Source organism: Pristis pectinata, chromosome 1 (genome assembly GCF_009764475.1).
Source record: "Pristis pectinata isolate sPriPec2 chromosome 1, sPriPec2.1.pri, whole genome shotgun sequence".
Classification (NCBI taxonomy): Eukaryota; Metazoa; Chordata; class Chondrichthyes; order Rhinopristiformes; family Pristidae; genus Pristis; species Pristis pectinata.
The window spans coordinates 104,378,826-104,404,568 of NC_067405.1; the positions used below are offsets into that span (position 1 = coordinate 104,378,826).

Sequence of the window (25,743 nt, forward strand, 5' to 3'; positions counted from 1 at the left end):
GGGAAGGTTCTGCCATTGCCAAGGCATTAAAGTCACTGAATAAAAGTACAAATATAAAATGTAACAGTAATTTCTGTTCATATGGAGTGCTGTAACCCATCATAGTCTGGTTTCTGAGAATGCCCCATGTCAATCTAATTCTTCACTTGCAGTTGGTATCCAGAAATGTCGTTTGTTCCTCATGTAATAATCGTTCATTCCATCATTATGTTGATGTAATACGTTGATTTCATGTTATTTCCACTTGGGAAACAAAGGAAGAGAGTTTGAATGTAACAAACAAGAAACAGGAGCAGGCTAGGGTCATACAGGCCCTCAGAACTCCTCTGTCATTCATTATGCTCATGGCTAATGGGGTTACTTTGCATCATAAGTTAAGGAGCTGAGTGATGTCAAGTATGTGCTTTATAAGCAGCACTGAAGGAAAAGTGTAATTTCAGTTCAATATATCTACATAGTCAGTTTCCATTCCAAATACACAGAAGTTTAAAATAACAGGTTTTTGGAATGGAAAGTTATGTCCAATATAAGGGTCTGGGTTTTGCAGCAACTGACCTCAATCAAAATGGACCATAACAACCCAGTGGTCTCTGTGCATAGATTTCTCCTTTCTGATATTGGTTGGGACCAAAGGTTTAGTTCAACATTGTTTCTGGCATCTAGCAGCTAAAATCCCATCAAGCTGGTTGAGCTATGAACTACCTTAAATAGTTTTCTCAGACAGCAGACCAAGAGGGGAAAAATATGTTTTTGGGTAATATTTTTATAAAATGGTAAAGGAAAGATTGGAACATGCACATAAGGTTTAAGTAGAAGCTGAAGTATCATAACCATGTTTAAAAGATGGAAAAATGTTCTTAATTTCTCAGCCAATAGATCATAAAATAAGAGTTGTGTGGACCTATTTTATCTGTATTACTGGTGCCAGCTTGCCTGCAAATTCAGCTGTGAACTGCGTCTGTGCACTTTTAGCATAATGCACTCCTCACAGTTTGAACTGTGGGCACTGCGTCTGCATACCAGAAGTAGAAGTAGTGTGTGCAGCTGGTGATGTCAGACCTTGCACGTTACTGAATTAAAGCCAGTCCTCCCAAGTTGGTCCAAATGAATTCAACAAATGCAGTGTGTTAGCCATGCATGGGAAGCCTGACCTTGGCAAAAGGAATAAAACATCTCTCCCACACCATTAGCATCATTTAAAGGGATCATCAATGACTTGCAAGTTTTATGGGGATTGATTAGGAAGCTGCCAGGATCAAAGGAAATATGAGTACATGAAGTAAAAGATCTGAAGTAAACATCTGAGTCCAATGTGGAAGATGAACTACAAAAAGGAGCACTGATTACCTACAACATAATGAACAGAAGAATGAGAGGGCCCCTGTTCTCAGGCATAAGGGCCTAAATAGCTGCCTTCTGTTTTGATGTTTCAGTGGAAATCTTGCACATTCTGGCCAGTGTTATAGAATACTCAACAGTCCTAGAAGTTCAGAAGTTATTTCTGTTATAAATTGAAATTCAGATTTTGAAGGATTTTATACTAAATGTTTTGTGAATGAAGGAAATTATCAATATGGCTACCTATTGATCAGAACGCTCTACACTCTACCTGCAATGTTTACATACATTTGAACTGTTACAGATCGTATGTACGGCACTTGTGAAATCGACTGGATCCAGGCAACCTTCTCTCTTGCCTACAAATCATATGTTATTGGCATATTCCTCTGCTGTTTCTTCCTCCCTGTTTCAATCATGATTTTCTCATATGTGGCCATAATAAAAATGGTCAGATACAGTCACAAATGTGCCAGAGGAGGTGACGTCAGCATACGCCAACGCCAAGTGGAACGTGAAATAACACGGGTAAGAACTGGGACTTGTGTTGTGGAAATAAGGGAGTAACAATGACTATATAACCTGCTGATGAGGTCGAGCAGAGAAGAACTTGGTTACAATTGCCTGTAAAAGAACCGAATGGAGAATATCAGGAAAGTACCTGGCTGCAAGGTAAAGATGTGATAACAAATAAAATTAGGAAACCACAGTACCAACTAATGAAATTAAAAATAGTAGAAATGATATTAATACTCAGATGTGATCAGAACAAAAGAACTACTGACAGATTATAGTCACAGATATTAATTTTCAAGCCAATGATTGAGACAGAAATCCTGTCTGTCCGTATCAATGCACTCTGTACTAACTCAATGTAACTGCACTGTGTAATGAATTGACCTGTACGATCGGTTTGTAAAACAAGCTTTTCTCTGTACCTCGGTACAAGTGACACTAATTAACCAATACCAATACTGTTGCCAGTAACTTTAACTCCCCCTCTCACACTATCACTGATGATGGTCCTTGGCCTCCTCCACTGCCAGGAGAATTCCAAGCACAAACTGGAGGAACAGCGCTTCATTTTCCATCTTGGAACCTTGCAGCCTAATGGCATGAACATTGAATTCTCCCACTTTAGGTAATCCCCACCCACCTTCCCCACAACCCCCCCCCCCCCCCCCGCCCCCACCATGCTTCTTCTCTTCTTCCCTTTCCTAGCCTCTTTTTTCCTTTCTCTTCTTACCTTTGACACATCCCCCAGTGGATCTGCTCTCCCCTCCTCCCCCACACCTGCCCATCACTATCTCTTACCTGCATCTACCTGTCACCATCCTGTGCCTACTCGGCCTCCCCCCTTTTGTCCACCTATCGCTGCTCTGCTTTTCCCTCCTATATATTGGGCTTCCCCTTTTCCTACCTTCAGTCCTGAAGAAGGGTCCTGACCCAAAAAGTTGACCGCCTACTTTTCTCCACAAATGCTGCCTGGCCTGCTGAGTTCCTCCAGCATCATTGCGTTTTTCAACTAAGTTCCAGCATCTGCAGTCCTTTGTTTCTCTAGACAGAAATCCTGGCTGATTTTGTTTCTTTTCCCAGCCCAGAGAGATTAATGCTAGTAGTAAATACCTTGGTTGCACCATAAAGTCACAGGGATGCTGTACAGGCCAAAAAGCACCCTGATTCATTAACTACCTGGAAGAATGTTCATGTTTAGTTCAGAAAGTTATCTGGTTTAGTCACATAAATATTGTGGCTACTAGAACAGATCAGAAGATGGGTATCCTTTGTCATGTGACTCATCTCCTTACTCCCAAAAGCCTTTCCTCTGCCTACAAAGTAAAGTCAGCAGTGTGATCAAATACTCATAACTTGCTTGAAGCAAGCTGTAATGATACATGACAGGTTTGACACCATTCAGGACAAAGCAGCCCCTTGAATGGCAGCCCAGCCCATGGCCTGAACATTTATTTCTGCTATACCATCAACTAAATGCATTACTGTTCCCTGTGGCAGCTTCTTTGGCAGCTCTGCCAATCTCTCACAGCTAACAGGAAAAGGGAACAGACAATATCACCACCTGTAAGTTCCCCTCCACATCAGGACTGCTGAAACAATCTCGATGCTTAGCTTGTCCAACAGCGAAATGTGTCTCCTCCGTTCCATGCTACCTTTTGCACATTACGAAGATAGGAACAGGAGTAGGATATGTAGCTCCTCAAGCACCTTCCAACATTTAATGAGTTGACAGTGGAGCTGTGGCTGAACTCTCCATGGCTGAAGAGTTGACTTTGGTTATCAAAATTCTTCCAGCCTCAGATCTCAACAAACAATTGACCCAGAAACAATTAGCATTTACAAATTTTGACCACACTCTGCATGCAGAAGCTTCTCTTAACTTTACTTTCTCAAATTACAGTCCCTGCTCCATTGATACAGACTCCCCAGCCAGCAGGAATACTTCCCCTCCATCTTCCCTATCACTTCCCTTCAGACTTAATTCGTATCATCCCTTGGCCCTCTAAATTCCAGGAAATAGAACCCTGGTCCCTGTAATGGCTCCTTGTAATTTAACCTCTTGCAGTCCAGTTTCTTCCTGGTAAATTTACACTGCACTTCCTGCAAGGATATTGTATTCTTCCTGTCGTGTGGTGGCAGAACTTCCCCATGTGTGACTCAGCTTGGGTTTGTGAAGGTGTACTGAGGCTACAATGGGAATGGTTAAGAGGTGAGGGCTGAAGATGACAATGATGGTCTGAATCATCCTACCCATGTTTCAGTGATACATTGTGCTACAAAAATACATCTGGAGCTTCACTTACTGCTACCTGCGTTGATTCAATTAATTAGTGGAAGTTTAGCATCAAATTGTAAAATCCAAAACATAAGGCAAAATGCTGGAGATACAAAACACAAGATGCTGTAAGTACTGTGCAGTCAGGCTACGTGTGAATAGAGAGAAGCAGAGTCAACGAAATTTCATGTGGAATCCAGCTGAGAAATTGAGTAAAGTGATTCTCTGCTTTAACCATTGTTCTAACAGTTGCTGTGCTCTGCCTTACAGGTGTCTCTTGTGATCTGTACAGCCTTCATTCTGGCTTGGTCCCCTTATGCTGTCATCTCAATGTGGTCAGCATGTGGTTACAGTGCACCAGCAATCACGAGCATACTGGCTTGTCTTATCGCCAAATCTGCCAGCTTCTATAACCCCATCATTTACTTTGGCATGAGCCCCAAGTTCCGCAAGGAGGTGCAGGCTCTGTTCCACTGCTTGAAGGAAAACAATGATGTGGGCACCATGAAATCTGGTAATCAGTTTGTGGACAGGAAGATACCAGAGCCTGGAAACAAAGGTGACAAGTACCTGGTACTTCAGATTCCTGCATCTAAGAGATCAGACCTGGGAGCAGAACTAGAATCTGGTTTAGACTCCACACAAAACATCAATGTGACCTCTAACTTGAAAAATATGCAGACACAAGGGCTGGAAATTGAATCCGAGCACCTTTAATCTGCACTGTTTAAGTTTCATTCCCAATTTCACTTTCAATCTGTGGGGGAAGTATTTTGCGATATTTTGGGATTTATTAATGATGCTTTGTTTATGTTTAGTATAGAACCAGTTGTGAATACAAGTGTATGTATTCTTAATCATTCCATTAAGGTTCATGATAATCATCAGAAATGTCAGGAGCTTCATCAGTAAGGAAACAAGTGATGCCCATTACTTGGCATTCCTTGTCCAGTCCTTTGTATGGAAATAGTTGCACGATATCCAGAAGCCAGTGTTCCGAGGCCAATGGCCTTTATGTAGTTGGGGAAAAAGTACAAAAACTGTTAACTCTTGGATTTAGTTGGCTGGATTTTGTCTCACTTAATTACTTTAATTTTCACAAATGAAAATGTGCCATGCAAAAGGCAGCAGAGTTTTGTTTATTATTGGAGCTTATTATAAAATATTTAGTGCAGAAGTTGGTTCCATCGACCATGTTTTGTTTGGGTGCCCAGGTGCCATTTTGTTTTCAAACTGGGTCCAATATGCCCTTGCACATTTGAGGGAAGGATGATTTGGTAGGCTATATGAGGAGTATGCAGCCCAAGAAGACGGTGACATCAATTAGCAAGTGGGGCTGATTTGACACCAACACTGCCATTTTAAACCCGCACTCCTGACAACAGCTTAGTTTAATGTCACATGGCTGACCATGTTTAGAGTACCAGGAATGGCCCAACTCTCCATGTCACTCCACCAGTGCTATTTAAGGAATCATTCTGGTCTGTTGCTGATTTATTTCTGCAGACTGTTCTTAATATTTTTTAATAGCTTGCTGCTTCAAGTTCTTTTCAAGTTGCTGAAAATCCACAGGAGGTGTTGTGGCCCAGTGCTGAAGGATATTTAGCTGACTTCAAGCTTCTACAAGTGTGTGTATTCATTGGCATTACCCTTGTAATACAGTGTGGCTGGGAGAGTACAGCTGCACAGATGCCAAGCCCCTAAGGTCTAATTTTCCTCAGATAACCACCTTCCTCCTTTCAGACATTCCTGAAAAACTGCCTTTGTCATGAAGCACTGAAGAGGATCGAACTGTATGGTGACAGCTGGGGGAAAGTAAAACCATTTGCGGTTTGTGAATCAGGAGTGTTGGACGAGGGGGAAATGGGATGCAGATCTCCAGATACTGGCTTTCCCCAATGTTTCAACCTTGCTACTGCAACAACCTCATTAAAGCCGACTCCATTGATGGCCGGCACTGACTGCTGATGGGGAAGGGCATGCAGCTGAGGCTGCCATTCTCTAGTTTATTACCACAAAGAATAGTCCTGTTAAAATTTATTTTCCCTTGTCCTGTTTGTTATATGTGTGGAAAGAAAACAAATGCTTGGAAAGGTGACATTGGTAATAGCTTCATATGGATAGCTGGACTTGTTGTAACTAATCACTCATTTTCATTTTTTTGAAGACTAAATACAATATTCATATTTCCATTGTGCAAGGTAGCCATACGAAGATTCACCTCTGTTATTCATACTTTATGTTGGAGAGCAGGTGGAGATGAAAGCTGACTCTGCTACCATTTTGTATCTGAGAAATGTAATCTAATGTATTAATGTATTTTGTATACATGATTTTGAAAAATGTATTTTGTTAAAGAGAGTGAAGCAACAGAGAAATGATGTTGCAGTAAATGAGAAGACTACAAACTGAACCAGAAGAATCTCAACATTTCCTCTTCCAAGAGAATCACCAAGGAAGATCCAGGAATGCTCTCTGTTGGAACAGAAACCTGCTTTATAAACATTTGTACAATCTGGACTCGCTCTTCCAAATCATATGGGAAGAATTTTGGTTTGGAGGTGCTACAAAAAGGTTTGAGATCAATATGACATGTTACCTACATCAGTGACCCATTCCCCCATCAGCTAAATTGAAAATTAGCTTATTTAAATATACTTGTAAAAGTTCTGCACTGCCTCTGTTCCATTCCGTCCTGTTCATACCTCTACTGTGATATTGAGACACGAGAGACTGCAGATGCTGGAAATCTGGACCAACACACACAAAACACTAGAGGAACTCAGCAGGTTAAGCAGCATCTATGGAGGGAAATGAACAGTCGATGTTTCGGGCCGAGGTGCTTCATCAGGACTCTGATGAAGGGTCTCAGCCCAAAACATCGACTGTTCATTTCCCTCCATAGATGTTGCCTGACCTGCTGAGTTCCTCCAGCATTTTGTTTGCATTGCTCTAATGAGATATTTATGGTATTGTGCTGTCTCAGCAACATATTATTAACCGATATAATTTGAGAGAGACAGTTTGTGATACCCAGTATGTTCTTCATTTTCCACAATCAGATTTGTTTCTGTGAAGACTCTTGGGATATTTTTCCATGCTAGAGGTACTATATGAATGCAGATTGTTGGTAAACCTGATTGTGAAATACATTGTTGTGTAAAATGGAAATTTAGGCATTTTCATTATAAATTATTAAAAATACGACATTAAGTGAGGAAATGTTCTCCAAGTTCTTATGATTGCATTTGTGGTGTATTCTAGTTTTAATGATTTCCAATGTGGGGATGACTTGATATGTGGTGATTTCCAGTTCTTTGGTTATTTTCAATTCTGATTATTTGTATCCTTGATCAATTCTGGTTCTGTTTCTTTTTTGAACTCTGGTAATTTCCAGCTGTGTTTATTGCCATTTATGGTCATTTTCCTTATTGTGAATTTCCATTATGAGTAATTTCCTTTCTTGGTAAGTTTTGGTTTTGTTGATTTCCAGTTCTGGCACCTTCCATATGTGATGATTTTGAGTTCTTATGAATTTCTGGGTCTGGTAGTTTCCAGTTTAAGTGACTTTGATTCTGATGATTTCAGGTCATGGTGCTTTCCAGTTAAGATTTTCTATCCTGGTTACTTTTAGTACTCATAACTTCTGGTTATTTGTGATTATTTCAGATTCTGCTGAGTTCCCAGTAGGGGCTATTTCCACTTCTGATGAATTCCTGGAACTGAAGATTTTCAGTTGAGACATTTGGGTGTAGTAATTTGCACGTGATAATTTCCAGTCCTGGTAATTTTGATTCAAATAATTTCCAGTTGTAGTTATTTCTGGTTCAAGTGAATTTGCAGATCTGGTGATGTTTAAATTGTGTTGATTTTTGTTCCAGTGTTGTGCACTCCTGCTGATTTTTAGTTCTGGTGTTTTCCAGTCACAATTATGCCCACGTGGCAACTTCCAACTGAGGTGATTTTTAGATCTAGTGATATCTGGTTGTGTTGACGTCTGGTTGTGTTGAAATCTTAGGGATTTCTAGATCTGACCACTTAGTGTTGTGATGAATTTCCAATTGTGGTGAATTTCGAGAACTGATGAATTTCCAGTTGTGCTGAATTCCCGGTCCTGATGATTACTATTTCAGGTGAGTTTCAGTTCTGATAGATTTCCAGTTCTGACAAATGCCATTTCTAGTGAATTATGATTCTGGCCACTTTGCAGTTGTGACAAACTGCAGTTGTGGTTAATCCCCATTTCTGGTGATTTCCAGTTGTGAAGAGCTTGCAGTCTGCTGATTTCTGGTCATTGTTGTTGTGATTTTAATTTTGGTGATTTGCACGCGATCATTTCTGGTTCTGGTGTATTTTCTGTTCTGGTTAATTTCCAGTCCAGGCGATTTCTTTCTCTGGAGAATCTCCAATCCTGGTGACATTCCAAAGCAGCACCCTTCATAAGGTGGAAATCTGAAATAACACAAAAAATGCTGGAAATATGTATCTGTAAAGAGGGAAATATAGTTTACGTTTCAGATTATGCAAATTCTCCTGAATCAGAGACAGCCACAACTGACAGGTTATCGAGTTATTTTTGGATTTTTCACAACTCCGTTTCTCACTCCACAGGCGCTGCCTGAGCTACTGATTGTTTCCAATCTTGCTGATTTTCGTTTCTGGTCAATCTCCCTGTCCTGGTGAGTTTCCCCGTTCGGGCGATGCTGCCCGCTGGTTTGTGCTTACACGTTTGCCACATCGGGTCCCCGTGATCCGTGGCTGGCTCTTCCACCGATTGTTTTCTCCTTGCTGGTAATTTACTGTCGCTCCGTTCCAATCCCGCAAGTTTGAAAACCCCTTCTGCCGCCAGAGTGCCAGATATTAATATGAAATATACAGTGATCCGCAAAATTGCTTCTGGAACGCCTCGGCGTGACGCAACCGGGCGTATTTAGGTGAATTGGAGAAGTTGGGACTCAGGCTGAGATTTGAGCCGTTGGCTGATTCCGACAGCACAGAAAACCACAGAGTGAAGCAAAAGATCATCTCGTTTCCGCAGCGAACGGTGGAAGTACCTTACGCCAGTGAGTAGAAGCACGAGGTTCTAAGGAATAGTGGGGAATGAAAGGGTCGCTCCTCTTATTAACATTGGATGGGCAATAAATAAACTACAGGACATGGGGACTGTCGTTAATACTGATCCAATACCAGATACTGTCAGGTATCTGGAGCAGTTGGTGTGAGTTTCGGGCAATGAGATCACAGAGAGAAACAACAGAAAGAGTCGAGGTAAAGCCCTTGTTAAGTGCATCTTCCCCAGACCTTAGGAGAAAGGACGAGAGGTGCCACCTGGGTACAGGGTAGGAGTTGGATACCGTCCCTGAGGTGGATCTGCTGCTTGTACAGTCGTAAGGGGCTATTTCAACCGTGGTCTTCCTGTGGTGCAGGACATTGTTAACTCGTCTTAAACCAGGCTTCTTCTTGTGTGGTTGGTTTTGTTTCAGGTATTGGCCCGTAAGCATTTTGTCGGGCGCCTTGCGGTTTCAGCCTTCCTCCCGTGATATTCACCTTGTGTGTTTTTGTCATTGACTGTAGCTCTTGGATCGGGATACCCTGGACGCTGTTACCATGTCTGTTCTAACTAGGGTGATCGTCTTTCTCGGTAAGTGCCTCATTCCCACTGACAACTCGGCAATTAATTGGTGGCGGCGAAACTCCGTCAGGTTGGGAGAGGAGATTCAAACGCCTGCAATAACCCGAAGCAGCTGAACTCACCTGCAGCCGATCTGAAACGCACCAACAGCCCGTTCCCAGCACAGACTGGGCAACGCTTTGGGCGAAGGTCCCAACTTACTGAAATCCAGCCCAGCCGTGCAGAGAGAACACCTCGCTTTTCCGCGCTCGGCGCCCCGGTTGGTGCAAATAATGTAGATTTAGAAATGGGAGAGAGCTGAACTCTCCGCTGCACTGGGCTTGGTAAAGGGTAAGAGACACAAATATCACCAGAGTACCTGACCTGGGAACCTGGATTTTATAGGGATTTGCACAAATGAGATCCTGGTATTTTGTACACTACTGAAAATTCAAAGTTATTTTCATTAAACCCCGAATATGCTCACGTAAAGGTTACTGGGTTGTGTTGTAAATTTAATTATTGGGACTGGACGGTCGTTTATTTGACTTTTAACGCAAGCCATCATTTCCAATTTCTCCAACTGTTGTGACTGATTCTTGAACTTGTGTCAGGAAGTAACACCCTGGAATTACAAGGAATTCTTCTTTTAATGCATACAGGAACCTTAACATTTACCTCACCAGCAGCGGGAGATCAAGGAGAAGGTATGTTTGTAAAAGTAAACATAATTGTATCTGTGTATTATTGGACATCATTGTATTATTGGACAAGATCCAAATCTTAAAAAAAGACTTCTAAAATTCTGCACAGGTGATCAATAGATTTATTGAAGCAAGATGATGTGTGTTTGTACAGATCCCATGAGGCAGATGTATATTTTCTTCTCTTAAATCTTACCTATATTTATCTTTAATTGCCTGTTGCCTTTTCAGTATTAATGGAACAATGTGCAATGTTGTGATGTTGGTATCATTTTGTGAAACTGTGTTAGGATTTAGTTATTATATGATTGTAGATGGGATAGCCTTGATGGTTTTGTTCCATTAATGTTATTGTGAGGTACATCACAGTGTATGCTTTGTTCTTCAAGTGCCAGTTTCAGTCCTCTGTTCCACCAGAGCTGCTGCCTTCAAAGGGGACCAGGTGGATGTGCTGTGCCCACCACATTGTGATTTTTCCCAGCATGAAGTCTGGGGATCTGGTGTGTATGCCTCAGTCTCCAGCATCTGCTCAGCTGCTGCTCACAGGTGAGAATTTCTCGATGATGTTTGCTCTTTAAAAAAGATCAAAGTGATCTCAAAAGAAATTCCCATGAGCATGATGAATATTCACTATTTAAAAAGTCCAAGGGTTTTGGCATCTTGCCTGATGAACACTTGTAAATCTCACACAGACATGTGACAGTGTAGATGGCATCATGGAAATAATAAGTACTTTTCCTTTTGTTTATCTGTAGAAATGTTGGGCAGGGTTTTGCAGTTGTAATGATGGTGAAAATATGAAACTTACGATTTCTACACATATAGAGTTTAACAGAAACAGTTTAATGGAGTTTTATTTCCCTGGCACATCATAAGCAGGAGGAGTCAATTGAATCAAATAACATCTCAAATGGTTACAAACTAGTCTCGCTGTAAAGTACCCTGGAATTGTTTTGTTGCATGAGGTTCAAATGAGTTTTAATTGCATACTAAGGGATATTTACCATCTAGGCTCTCTCTGGGCTGAAAACAATATTTAGGTATTTGGATTATAATATCCCTCTACCCCAATATCTTATCCTTCAACTTCTACTGTATGATCTAATCTTTATTTGATACTTTGTTTGGAAAAAAGCAACAGGTAAAAGTTGTTTATTTTCCTTGTCTGCTGCTATGAGAATACTTCAATGTGAATGGCTGCTCAGCCAACTTGATAATATCATAACTGCAGGGTGCCCTTTTGAACTGACAGCCGATAACAACCGGCATTGAAAAGGGAGCAGTCCTCATTGTCGAGATTGCTTGATCTCTGCAGAGAGCTTTCTTTAGGCACCATTATTTTACCAAATTCAGGGTAAGATCTTAAACTCAGTGTTTATGAACACTGGCAACTGCTCAAAAAAAACACAGTCAGCAAACCTTTTAAGTGCGGCTTTTGGAGCTGGAAGGATCAAGAGAATTTATACATGCTCCACGGAAGTTCAGGGGTCGAAGCTCCCCCATTCTGGCTTGAGGAAGAATGCCAAAGGGAGTCTCATGTTTGACTTGATAAAACACTTAGTATGTCCAACCAATGTAAAGCAAATGGAATATTGAATTGCCAAGCCAAAATGCTAAAATACAAAGTAGAAAAATTTACAATCATGTGGCATTATACCCTGTCCAGTGCATGCTCTGGGAGCTGTCTGTGTTTCTGGTCACCAGGATACAATCAAGTACTGAAGCGAGTGCAGAAATGAGTGATAGCATTTATCCCTGGTGTTATGGGTCTGATCGGTGAGGAAAGACGAGGGAGACATAAGCTTTTTAACTGGAGGAGACACCTCTGACCAGGGATCATGTTGGAAACCTTTAGTTTAAAGCACAGATTTATTTTGTTGAAGGAAGCAACAGAATGTCTAATAAATAGCAAACACTGTGAGATTACCTGTCCAGTAAATTCCAGGTGAAATTCTACTTATTTGACTTGGTGTTTGTTTTCTTCATATCAATGTGAAGCATACACACAGGTTACGACAGGGTTCTGTTCCTAACAACTGTTAGTAACCGGAACTGTTCACGGGTTGGAAATGAACAACAGTGTGTGGGAGAGGACACAGAAACAGCCGTGATGGGAGGGGACGAACAGGTGTAGGAAGAGCAGCCGCCAGCTGGCCTCACCGACTCAGTAAGCGAGTGAGTCTGCTCAGCGGTCCCAGCTCAGTTCAGGGAGTTGGGGGGGTGGGGGGTGGTGGGGGTGCGTGGGGAGTGGGAATGTGGAGAGAAGGCACACAGAAATACCACATCCCCACCTGGCAGAAGATGTCTGCATCCCCACGGCAGCTGGCAAGTCCATCCCCATCCGTCCCACCGGTCTCCCAGATGCTCATTCATATGTATGAGGTGTCCATAAGTCAGGCATTCATAACCTGGGGAGGACCTGTATTGGCTATTTCTCAATTACAAGTGTTGTATTGATCTAGTGTTGCTAATTAGGAGAAATATTTTTACTTTATTTAATTAAAGTCTTCTAACTAGACAGCACGTAGAGAAACGCCAGTGACCAGTGAGACAGCAGTGGTCTTGTTAAAGTTTAAAATTTTTAGATTCTAAAACAAATTTGTCTGTTAAGTGATAATATGGCTCATGTAAGGTAACATCTTAAAATGACTTTTAAATTAACTATTGTAAAATCTTCTGCTCCCCCAGCTATTCTCTCTAAACTCTTACTTTTGTATGTTCTCTTATAATTTTAAATCTTAGATACTTGTTATTTAACTAATAAAATATCATGAAACCTTTACTCAGTTGGGGTCTGTTGATCAAGTGTTCTTGATGGTAGAAATGGACATTCCATTGATCTGACTTTCTAACTGATTGACAATCTGGCCTTGAAATTCATTATTAACCAATGAAAAATTAATCTCTAAACTGCCTCTTCTTTCCTCAAAGTGAATGCTTAAATCAAGAGGATAACAAAGCAATACCAGTCATGGTTTTAAACTTTTTTTAGGGAAAAGCCAACAAAATATAGTGCAGGCTGATTATTGGGGGAAAAATTATTTGAAATTGTGCAAATAATGTAGCATATAAGGAATGGTGAGGAGGTTGAGTACTTTATTAAATGACTGAGATCAGGTTTAAATGTTCGCTTTAGTTCCATAGAGTTAAAAACAAAATAACAAATTGTTACCTAATACTGTAGTATCTTTATTATTGATATTATCACAACTGTTCCTCAGTGTAACAGAAAATCACGTGTCCTGCAGAATGTTGGATGTGAAATTAGATCTTGATACAATAGGAATTTTCTAGCATCTTTTAAACTCTTTGGAATAAGCCTGTTAAAAAGATAATTTAAAAGTATAACAGGATGATGTATATTCTGACTCTCTATTTATCAGAGTGTACAGATTAAATCTAAATCTTTGTATATTGAAAATTTTGGTCTCCTCACCAATCATGGACTTAAACTTTAGGAGTTGAGAAAAAGCGATATAGCATCTGGAATTTTTTTTTCAAGGAATATCCATTTATATCAAAGCACATGAGCTGAAAACTTGAAAAACTTCATATCCAGTGAGTTGTTTTCCTTATTCTCAACAACCTGAGAATAAAATACTCATTCTATTTTCCTGATAATTTAGTTTCAGTTTCAATAATCTATACATCTGTTTTCATCTGCCTTTTTGCATCCTCCCGTTTGGGAATTTGGAATGTTTCAAACAATGACCTGCCACTGATTCCAGTTACCATCCGTAAGTTGATTGGGAGAATGAATATCATCATGTTGCCTTTATACATGGTAGGAGCTGCCAATTATTACAGTGAAAGCAGTCAAGATTCAGGAGACCAAATAAGCCCGCATCCCCAGGACAATCCATCAGGAGCATAACTAGTTGAGATATCATAGGGATTTATCCTGTCAATAATGAATGAAAGTCAATGAAACAAATTGGAGTGTTTTTTGGCTCTAAATTTTCAAATAGGAATGTTCAAAATATAACACAACTTTTTTCAATTGGAACAAGTAAGAATGGTAGTGGTTGGAACAGATATACCAGCTCACAGCAAATCACTGGAAAACCATAATCTAATTTCTTTCTATCGTGATTCTAATCCAGTAATTTTTATTGCCATTTTCAAAATATCAAAAAGTTTCAGCAAAAAACGAGTATTTTAATAAAATCTGTAGTAAATCTGCTGCTTATTTTTTCCCGCTGATAACCTCAGAATGATTGCATCAGCTTCACTGAAAAGTGATGTTGTAAACTAGGTGAATCCAGATTATCTGAATTTGAAGGATATTTAAATTGCTCTTACCTTGATATGGCCATAAGATATAGGAGCAGAATTAGGCCATTTGGCCCACTGAGTCTGCTCCACCATTCAATTATGGCTGATTTTTTTTTTCTCTCTCAACCCCATTCTTCCACCTTCTCCCCATAACCCTTAACCCCCTTACCAATCAACTATGAAGGAATGATGGATTAAACTGCATGACAATATATTTCCCAACACTGCAGTGACACAGATTTGCACTTGACATCCCAATTTGCATCTCAGCATAATTTTTAAATAATGGAAACAGAGAAAGGGAGGAGAATGGCTGTATTTGATTATTGTGAGAATGTCATTGTAAAGGAGGTTTCACCATACCTCCTCATCATTCTGCTAATTTCCATATCTTGGTTGATATGAAAGCACTGGACAATTGGCCATTTTAAATGTACAATACAGCATTATTAGCAGCAACTATCACATTGAGGAGTTAATGCAAAATGTAAGATTTTAACTTCATTCAAAATACACTGCTATTTGATTTCAATACAAACTTAATCCAGCAATCTGTTTGTGCCTACCTTTGAATCACATTCACATTCAACACTTTCATCGGGGAGACTTGCCAATTCTTAGAAAGGCCACTGAATGGAGCACTGTAAGGAAACAGAGTGCTCCATTTCAGATAGGATAATAAAATACATGACCCACGCTGCCTTGTAGATGTTTGCATTTTATCAGCTGACCTTGGGCCACCCAAGACCAAAGAGTGAATAAACCTTTGTTCCAGGTATAAATTGAATAGAATTAACCTCAGATGCAGGTAACCTCACTGCTGAATTGACTTGAACCACAGTGAGCTGTCAATGATGAAAACAAACTCCCTCTTTCACTTTCCCCAGTACCTGATCCAATCATTGAAATAATCCTAGTCTTGCAGTGATTTTTATGTGCTATTTAAAGATTTAATGGCAACAAAAGTGAAAAATGCCAATTACTATTTCAAGTAGTAATGTTACTGCTATATTGATTGTATCTACTGGATGAAATAGCTGTACCATCTGTTCACAGTGGAGTGCTCTACCTGCTTCCCTGGTGTTCCGTGAGTTTATTGAGCCAGTGAGTGATGAGTTAGCTGATCTCATTCAGGACAGCAAGTCAGGCAGCATCTGTGGAAAAAAAAACAGAGTTATGTTTCACCTGAAACATTAACTGTTTCTCTCTCCACAGATGTTGCCCGACCTGCGGAGTGTTTGGAGCATTTTCTGTTTTTATTTCTGATTTCCATCATCTCCAGTTTTTTGATTTTTCAGTTATGACAGGGCTATCACACTGGACTGTAGCTTCGATTTATTAACTTAGAGAAGGGAATTCCACACAGTTTCTACTCCCCAGTGCTACCACAAGTACACGTGATTTTAAAGGAATTATGGAGGACACTCAGCAAGTTAGTTAGCCACTTGGAAAAATGGCTATGTTAAAAGTATCAAAGGGATCACAAAGAGAAAGAGAGAGAAAATAGATAAAAGAATGGCAAAAAGACTGGAAATCAAGAGTGTAGAAGGCACCAATCATGCCTTTATATATATTCATTAATGATACAAAGCCAAACACTACAGATGTTCGAAATATAAAATAAAACAGAAAATGCTGGAAATATTCAGCAGGTCATAGTTGTTTTTCTTTCCACAGATGCTGCCTAACACAGAGTATTCCCAGCATTTTCTGTTTTATTTCCTAATACTTGCATTGTATTTCACTGACATGTCAGATTTTCTCAACGGCAACAAAGTTGCAAATTTAGCATTGGCAATTTATCAACAAAAGCAAAAGAATATGAAAGGTACACACTTAAAACATCTTAAAATTGCAGACTGACCTATTTATCTCTAGCATTTCCTATGTTATTTCAGGAAGCAGGATTCACTGGGTTAGAAGTATGGTAGTTTCCTAGAGCATAGAGGAGGCCATTCAGCCCTGTTCACCAGAGGAATGAAGCTAAAACATAGCTTTATTTTGTAAGTAAATAAATAAAACAAAATATAGAGAGAAAGATTAACTTAAAATTAACAGCAGCATGAGTAAAGCTTTTTGCATTAACTTCTCTGAGTGTAGATCCAAAGTGTTTACCTGATGTGAATGGGTAAGTTTGTATCACTAAATTAATAATTTAAATTTTTATTTGCAGAGACCTATTCTGCTCAGAAATACTCATCTGAATCAGATCTATCCTTTGAAGTCCAACTTTGCAGAACTGCTTTTATATAAATAAGTTGATTGAAATCCCAAGTGCCACATTGTCATTGATTTTAATTTTAAATATTGAACATCGATATGTACTTAATTGTAAAAATCATGTTAACACTCAAGTGCACTGACAATATCTTCAGGACAGTCTTTTCAATTAACTATTGTGTACAGTTCTGGTCATCGCACTATTAGGAAGGATGTCATTGTGCTGGAGAGAGAGCAGAGGTTATTCACCGGGATGTTTCCTGGATTGAAGGATTTTAGTTTTTGGGAGAGATTGGATAGGCTGGGTTTGTTTACCCCAGAGAGAAAGTGGTATATAAGATTATGAGGGGCACAGATAGGGTAGATCTGTGCATCTTGAAGATGTCCTCAATGGTGGGGAGAGTTGTGCTCGTGATGGAGCTGGCTGAGTCTACAGCCCTCTGCAGCCTCTTTCGATCCTGCACATTGGAGCCTCCATACCAGGTGGTGATGCAACCAGTCAGAATGGTCTCCAGCGTACACCTGTAGAAATTTGCAAGAGCCTTTGGTGACATACTAAATCTCCTAATGAAGTAGAGCCGCTGGCGTGCCTTCTTTGTGATTGCATCAATATGTTGCAGAAATGTTGACGCCCAGAAACTTGAAGCTGCTCACCCTTTCCACCGCTGACCCCTCAATGAGGACCAATGTGTGTTCTCCCGACTTCCCCTTCCTGAAGTCCACAATCAATTCCTTGGTCCTGTTGACATTGAATGCAAGGTTGTAGTTGTGACACCACTCAACCAGCTGATCGATCTCACTCCTGTGCGCATCCTCATCGATATCCGCTAGTGGTGAAATCGGATACAATTACTTCATTTAAGAGGCATTGAGGCAGACACTGAAATAGAGGGCAAAAGCATAGATGGGCAAAAAAGTCAGCATGGATGTGATGGGCCAACTCTGACTGAGAAAAAGTCTCATTTTCAAAATACATAACGAGATATACTTGTGCTTACAATGCAATATTACTCAATCTGAAGATGGTTTTATAAATTAAAGCTCATTAGAAATTCAACTTTATTTCTTATTTATTTTACAACATTTACATTTCTCTCTTTTGGATGAAAGTCTGCTTATCATCTAACTCAGGCATTCTGCACATTGTATATAAGGAGGTCACTGACTACACTGCAGAATTTTAAAAGTAAGTGCATTAACAAGGTATTTATGCTTGTGTACTTCATTCCAGCAATAGCCAATAATACTGCTGAAGCTTTGGCATATTGCGTTCATGTTGGATACGTTCAATAGTAATTTATGCTGTTAAAAATTATGTTGTGGTTTTCTTTTTTGCTTTTAAGCTCTGGATTTGATTTAGCATCTATTTATATGGCTGTTTATAAAAGAAATGTATAAACCCCTTCAGAAATGAAGCAAGAATTGTAATTCACGAACCCTTTGTCCAAACACTACAACTGAGCATATCAGAATTAAATGCGAAACATAATCCAGAAAGTAAATTCCAATTTGTTAACTCAGGTTTATTGTGAGTAAGTGGATAGTTTTCAGACACAATAGGTAGCAACAATTTATGCCAGCCACCTGACTATGTCACCAAAATTTTGTTCATTGTGTTCAGTTTTTATTCAATTACTTGGAGTACCAGTCTTTAGTCACTGGTAGCCCAAGTAATTGAGGTGTGGGATTACCTAATTTCAAGGATGAAGAACATTTTAGAGGTCCAATTTCATCCACATGGAACTGTTAGCTTGAGTTCGTGTTCCTTGTACCACCATGTCAAAGGCTATATTTAATAATACAGCAGTGGAGGTGATGGTAGACAAACATAGAAACATAGAAAACCTACAGCACAATACAGGCCCTTCAGCCCACAAAGTGTGCTGAACATGTCCCTACCTTAGAAATTACTAGGCTTACCCATAGCCCTCTATTTTTCTCAGCTCCATGTACCTATCCAAAAGTATCTTAAAAGACCCTATTGTATCCGCCTCCACCACCATTTCCGGAAGCCCATTCCACACACTCACCACTCTCTGAATAAAAAACTTACCCCTGACATCTCCTCTATACCTGCTCCCCAGCACCTTAAAACTGTCTCCTCTTGTGGCAACCATTTCAGTTCTGGGAAAAAGCCTCTGACTATCCATATGATCAATGCCTCTTATCATCTTATACACCTCTATTAGGTCACCTCTCATCCTCCGTCACTCCAAGGAGAAAAGGCCGAGTTCATTCAACCTGTTTTCATAAGGCATGCTCCTCAATCCAGGCAACGCACTTGTAAATCTCTTCTGCACCCTTTCTATGGCTTCCACATCCTTCCTGTAGTGAGGCGACCAGAACTGAGCACAGTACTCCAAGTGGGGTCTGACCAGGGTCCTATATACCTGCAACATTATCTCTCAGCTCCTAAATTCAATTCCATGATTGATGAAGGACAATACACCGTATGCCTTCTTCACCACAGAGTCAATCTGTGCAGCTGCTTTGAGCGTCCTATGGACTCAGACCCCAAGATCCCTCTGATCCTCCACACTGCCAAGAGTCTTACCATTAATACTATATTCTGCCATCATATTTGACCTACCAAAATGAACCACTTCACACTTATCTGGGTTGAACTCCATCTGCCACTTCTCAGTCCAGTTTTTCATCCTGTCTATGTCCCACTGTAACCTCTGACAACCCTCCACACTATCCACAACACCTCCAACCTTTGTGTCATCAGCAAACTTACTAACCCACCCCTCCACTTCCTCATCCAGGTCATTTATAAAAATCACGAAGAGTAAGGGTCCCAGAATAGATCCCTGAGGTACACCACTGGTCACCGACCTCCATGCAGAATACGACCCGTCGACAACCACTCATTGCCTTCTGTGGGCCAGCCAGTTCTGGATCCACAAAGCAATGTCTCCTTGGATCCCATGCCTCCTTACTTTCTCAATAAGGCTTGCATGGGGTACCTTATCAAATGCCTTGCTGGAATACATATACACTGCATCCACTACTCTTCCTCCATCAATTTGTTTAGTCACATCCTCAAGAAATTCACTCAGGCTTGTAAGGAAGGACCTGCCCTTGACAAAGCCATGCTGACTATTTCTAATCATATTATACTTCTCCAAATGTTCATAAATCCTGCCTCTCAGGATCTTGTCCATCAGCTTACCAACCACTGAAGTAAGGTCTATAATTTCCTGGGCACTGAGCCTGAGAAAACAGTGCTGTCTTCTTGGGCTCAGTGTCAAGCTTGGACTGAGGAGTTGGAAATTGGTAAATTGGTTTATTATTGTCACATGTAATGAGGTACAGTGAAAAACTTGTCTTGCATACTGTTCATAGGGATCAATTCATTACAACAGTGCATTGAGATAGTACAAGGTAACTTGTGTGTCAACTCAAGGAGATGGACTCAGTTACACTAGAGGTCAACAGCCTGACCAAGACAGCAAAGGAATGGTTTATGTCTTTCTGTCTGTATCTTTCTGTATTGCACCTTCTCCCCACAACACCCCAAATTCTCCTCATCCCACTTCTCAATCACATCAGATCATTGTGTCGTCATACCTTCTCCTTAAACTCACTCTTCCAGACATTGGCTCACTCCTGATTACACGTTTTTCACTGTACCCGTTATTTTGTACATCACAACCATGACTTGCTGCTTCATGCACACCCCATGGAGATATCATACAACACTTCCTACAAGTTGTAATTGTTGTGTAGAAGAGGTTGCCTCAAGAACAAAGAAAAGGCCAGAAATAACAAGGGGAGGATGAGGGTTGGGGTTGTTGAACTGAGGTACAGTCTCCATGCAGATCCTGACAAAGATGGGAGTGAAGAAATGCTCATCACTGGTGATTGGAGAGTGAGGAGCTTCAGCAATGGTGAGGTTGGAACCAATGTCAAAAAATTCTTGAATGCTTGGCTTAGTATTTCACCTTCTCTGAACAAGAAATCACATGTGCAGCAAGGTATGCTGGTAGTGCCAGCCAGAGGGTGCAGAGGAGATTTACCAGGATATTGCCTGGATTGGAGAGCATGTCTTATGAGGATAGGTTGAGCGAGCTGGGGCTTTTCTCTTTGGAGAGAAGGAGGATGAGAGGTGACTTGATAGAGGTGTACAAGATGATAAGAGGCATAGATCGAGTGGACAGTCAGGGTCTTTTTCCCAGGGTGAAAATGGCTAACACGAGGGGACATAATTTTAAGGTGATTGGAGGAAGATATAAGGGGGATGTCAGAGGTAAGTATTTTTACACAGAGAGTGGTGGGTGCGTGGAACACACTGCCGGCAGAGGTTGTGGGGGCAGGTACATTAGGGACATTTAAGAGACTCTTAGATAGACACATGAATGATAGAAAAATGGAGGGCCTTGATGGAGGGAAGGGTTAGATAGACCTTAGAGCAGGATAAAATGTCGGCACAACATCGTGGGCCGAAGGGCCTGTACTGTGCTGTAATGTTCTATGTTCTATCTGCTGCTCCTGCTATGCTGACCCTTGTCTCTCTCTCCCCTTCATATGGATTTTTTCCATGACTTGTATCCTGCAAGAGAAGGAGTGGAGGAGATGACTCTCCTCACTCACAACATGTGATCCAAGTGCCAACAGAGGTTGGTGCACTGATAATGGGAGATAACTAGACAAAATAGTTGGAAAAGGATGCAGAGAGTGTGTCTGAACAGTACATGGCCAGCAAAAGGAGTAGCCTCCAGTACTCTGGATGACAGCAGTGACAACCACTGTTTAAAAATTAAACTCTTTCCTTTTGTGCACTGTTAATCACTGGAGGTGTTGTGTTGAGTAGTCTGTCTGTGAGTCGCCGCAGTCTGACCACCCAAATGCTGCGTCAGCAACATTCTGGCCAGTGTTGTTAGCAAGGAGATTGTGGTCAGTTCTGTGAATGCCACAAACAAACCTTCTCCACAGGAATCCCTGTCAGATGTTCTTACATCTTTGATCAAAGTTTAAACTGGTGCCATTCAGGCGCTGGGCTCCAGCATTTCTGCCAACTTCAAAATCTCCTGTAATTGGAACTTCACTCATTATTCAGATCTCTCTCTCTCTCAAGAAGCAAAAGAGATGAACAGTAGTTACATGCAAGTCAAAACAGTTTGGGTGTTATGTATAGACTCCTCTCACAAGGTTTCCTCCTTCATCACACGCTCAGCTAATGCCTGTCAGTGTGCAGGAAAGTTCACTGGATGGGACTTTCCCAGCAGTAGTCCAGACAGTGAGGTCCACATATGAATCCTCAGGACACTGAACTCCTTGCTTTGCCAACCACGGGTGTCTCAGGAGTCCTCATCAAACTTGCACCACTCATCCTCAGGCCACAAGAAGAGCTCACAGGGGCAATAGAATGGACAATAAATTGCTTGAGAAAAACACTACGGACTAAACGTTGCATGTCTTGTGATGTGACCGGAGGCAGCATGTCAGGGAAGCAAGTGAGGTAATGCCTCAGCTTTAGTTATAACAGAGGGCTGGTGGGAACTCCACATCGGTGCCCATTGATTTGGTTAAGTTGTTCTTGCTATAACGTTAAGATAAGATTTTTTTATTAGTCACATGTACATCGAAACACACAGTGAAATGCATCTTTTGCGTAGAGTGTTCTGGGGGCAGCCCGCAAGTGTCACCACGCTTCCAGCGCCAACATAGCATGCCCACAACTTCCTAACCCATACATCTTTGGAATGTGGGAGGAAACCGGAGCACCCGGAGGAAACCTACACAGACACGTAGAGAACGTACAAACTCCTTACAGACAGTGGCCGGAATTGAACCCGGGTCACTGGCGCTGTAAAGCATTACGCTAACTGCTACACTACCGTGCCTGCCAATGTATACCAGAAAACTGTTTATATCTGAGCTTTGTTATTGTCTTGATAACGTGTATTGCTCCTCTTGGATTTTGTTAAGGTTGCAAAACTCTTTTTCAGAACGATGCCTGGAAGAATAGGTTTGAGGTGTTAAGTACCAGTGATGACCGACTTCCTTTCCTCTTATCTTCAGTTAATTTCTCTGTACTCTTTTCATGTTTTATTTGACTTGCAATGTAAAACCACTAGTGCCAAAAGACCAATTGCACAGGTATCTGTTGGAAAGGCATCTCGTGGTCTCCATATTATGATGAGGCAATGCACTGATACTTGATGTGTTGAATTCCTGTTATCACAGTAGTGGCCTCCAGGTGTCGCTCAAATGCATTGTTTCCAGAAAATGCAATAATTCACAACTTTGAGTTAAGGTTTAGTATTGGAAGTTTGGTCAATAGAAAGAAAAACATGATAAAACCAATTCACAATATGATGGAATTCGATGACACAAGTGAAGCCTTAACTGGATTACTTAAAAAAAAGACCAATAGTAACATTGGTATTTTGCAATACCAATTTCAAGCTTTCTGTATCAAGTGGTATAAAATTTCATTCAGCTTTCTGATTTCTGTGGTAATACATGCATAAAATGCATGATCATTTAATTCTGACAATTTGACCATTGTTGGAACAATTTTTGTTCTGCATCGTAATACTTTAGATAAAACACACACGACTGAGAAAGACTAAAAAAAATCAATTATATTTATAAGTCATGTCACAACTTGTGTGAGATTGGGCTCAAAGTTCATTTAAATTTTTCTTCAGTTTTTGCTTTCTTGTTAATCTCAAATTAACTGGCAAAAGAAAATTTTAGGACTTGCAGGTAATGTAACGCATGTGACATTTTGTAGTGTTTAAGAGACTGCTCTATAATGAGAGAAGTGTAGGAAATCCTGGGGGGGATGAATTAAGTTTGGTTGACTGGTTTCCGTCATTTTCAATTATTTTGCAGTCTTGTATTCTTTTCAATTACCATAAACTGTAAATCCCATTCTGACTAAAAGAGTGGAGAGACTGGTTACACTCAGAAATAAGAAAAGAGGTCATTGATGTAATGGGATAATTTGCTTTCTCTCTCCACAGAACCTACTGAGTATTTCCAGTATCTACATTATTTTGCTTTTAGAGCAACTCTTTCGCCTAGCTTGTAATATGCTGTAACCAGTCCTGGGGAAATGCTTAAGCTTTTAATCATTTTGTCTCATGCTACTGGAGAAAGAACCTCTTTAATGGATCAATTACTACTAATTTTAGAAAACTAAAAAAAATGCATGAAGAAGTGAACTAAAAATCAAAGTTAATCAGCATCTCCATAAACAAAAATTTTCAAATCCCTTCACTAGAAATTTACTGTATTTATTTGGCACCTGTGGAAAATTAGAGTAGCTATTTGTAATTTTATCATGGTTGGTGAGGTTTCTATGAAACTGCTTGTTGGCTATGCATTTGTACCTTTTCAGTATTAAAAATGATCATGAAATATTATTAATAATGCTCTTACAATAACCAACCACTATTATCAGTGATATTATTCAGACTCAAGGCATGTGTTGTTTGGTACCACCTTGGTGCAATTGCATGTTTTCTTTCATTGTCCTTCAATTGAAGAAAGAATAAAGTAATTTCAATGATTTCATCAATCAATGAAACACTTTCTACTCACTATTATAATGTTGCCAACTGATTTACTTAATAGCAACAATCATCCCAAACACACGTGTAAATGACATTTCCTCACTGCCGCCTTTCATTGTGATGTATTGCAGCGGTGTGATTGACACCATGGGAGGACTGGTTCGTTTTAAGATTCTACCAGGACAGGTTGGTTATCAGGATTCCTTTGCAAATGGGATAAGGTCCTTACCGCTTAATCGATGGATGAGCTCCTTTTCAGTCTCCAGTGAGTGGTGCTTTGTTCTTTTCAAGAATTTCAAATAATAAATAACAAACTTCCCATTGTAGGCAAAAACAATATGTGAAGAGCAAATTGAGAAACAAAACAACTGTGAATGCCGAATATCTGAACTAAAGTACAAAATAACAGGAAATACTCAGTAGGTCAGACAATATCTATGGAGAGAGAAAACCAGAGAAAACATTTCAAGTTGGTGACCTTTCATCAGCATAGATGGTGACTGACCTGCTGTTTCCAATAATATTTGGTTTTATCTGGGAAAAGTGAATGCTTCACCATTCGTAACAACCTACAAATTAAGTCTCACATTCCCCATGGGAGTTTCCTGAAATTGCAGTTTTGTTAGCGTTGCTTAAATGTGAAGGCAATATTTTCTAAAATAAGTTTTAATCTTTGTTTATAAAGCCTGGGAAAGTTTAAATCAGAGCAATGGAAACTATATCGGAATAATTAGCATTACATATTAACAGATTTGGTTAAAGTTTTTTGGAATATTCATTTTGTATAAAAGTTGCATTAAATTGTTCTAATTAATTTGCAAGTTAACAACATTAATCACCAAGTTTGTTAACTTGTAAACTATTAAATATTCAGTAAAAGTTAATTTTGCTTTCATAAATCACCAGCTGATATTCAATGGCAATGTTCACAGAAACCACTTCCAAAATAAAACATAGAATTCATTTGGCTTCAAATTGACCTTGCTTTCAAATTGAGATCTAGGTTTGACTAGGCACCATGGTTTGCCTTGACCTGTATGCAGTGGTAAAATTTCAATGTGGCTAAATTTATAAAGATGTCATTTTAAACGGTTTAAGTTCTTTCACCTCATTTCACATTTGGGTGGGTGTGAAAATCTCATGCCTGCTTTCTTTATTTAAAATTTGATTGGGCATTGCAAATCACATAACCAGCATGCGGTTTACACTATTTTCTCTCAGCTTACCAAATTAAACATGTGGTGTGCATAAAAAATTCAAAAGGCAATAAATACC

At 40.1% G+C, this 25,743-nt stretch overlaps 2 protein-coding genes across 2 annotated transcripts in view; both read left to right on the forward strand.

Annotated features, from left to right (window-relative positions):
- Window positions 1-4,846, forward strand: part of opn6b (opsin 6, group member b) — a 40,210-nt gene extending 35,364 nt beyond the window's left edge. Inside the window, exons 5-6 of the mRNA XM_052015335.1 lie at window positions 1,643-1,866; window positions 4,400-4,846. Of these exons, the coding sequence (XP_051871295.1) occupies window positions 1,643-1,866; window positions 4,400-4,846 (671 nt within the window). The remainder of the gene's footprint in view (window positions 1-1,642; window positions 1,867-4,399) is intronic.
- Window positions 4,847-8,172: 3,326 nt separating this feature from the next.
- Window positions 8,173-25,743, forward strand: part of coch (coagulation factor C homolog, cochlin (Limulus polyphemus)) — a 30,348-nt gene continuing 12,777 nt past the window's right edge. The window contains exons 1-6 of the mRNA XM_052017752.1: window positions 8,173-8,262; window positions 8,741-9,192; window positions 9,704-9,770; window positions 10,403-10,447; window positions 10,834-10,990; window positions 24,600-24,733. Of these exons, the coding sequence (XP_051873712.1) occupies window positions 9,737-9,770; window positions 10,403-10,447; window positions 10,834-10,990; window positions 24,600-24,733 (370 nt within the window). The 5' untranslated portion in view covers window positions 8,173-8,262; window positions 8,741-9,192; window positions 9,704-9,736. The remainder of the gene's footprint in view (window positions 8,263-8,740; window positions 9,193-9,703; window positions 9,771-10,402; window positions 10,448-10,833; window positions 10,991-24,599; window positions 24,734-25,743) is intronic.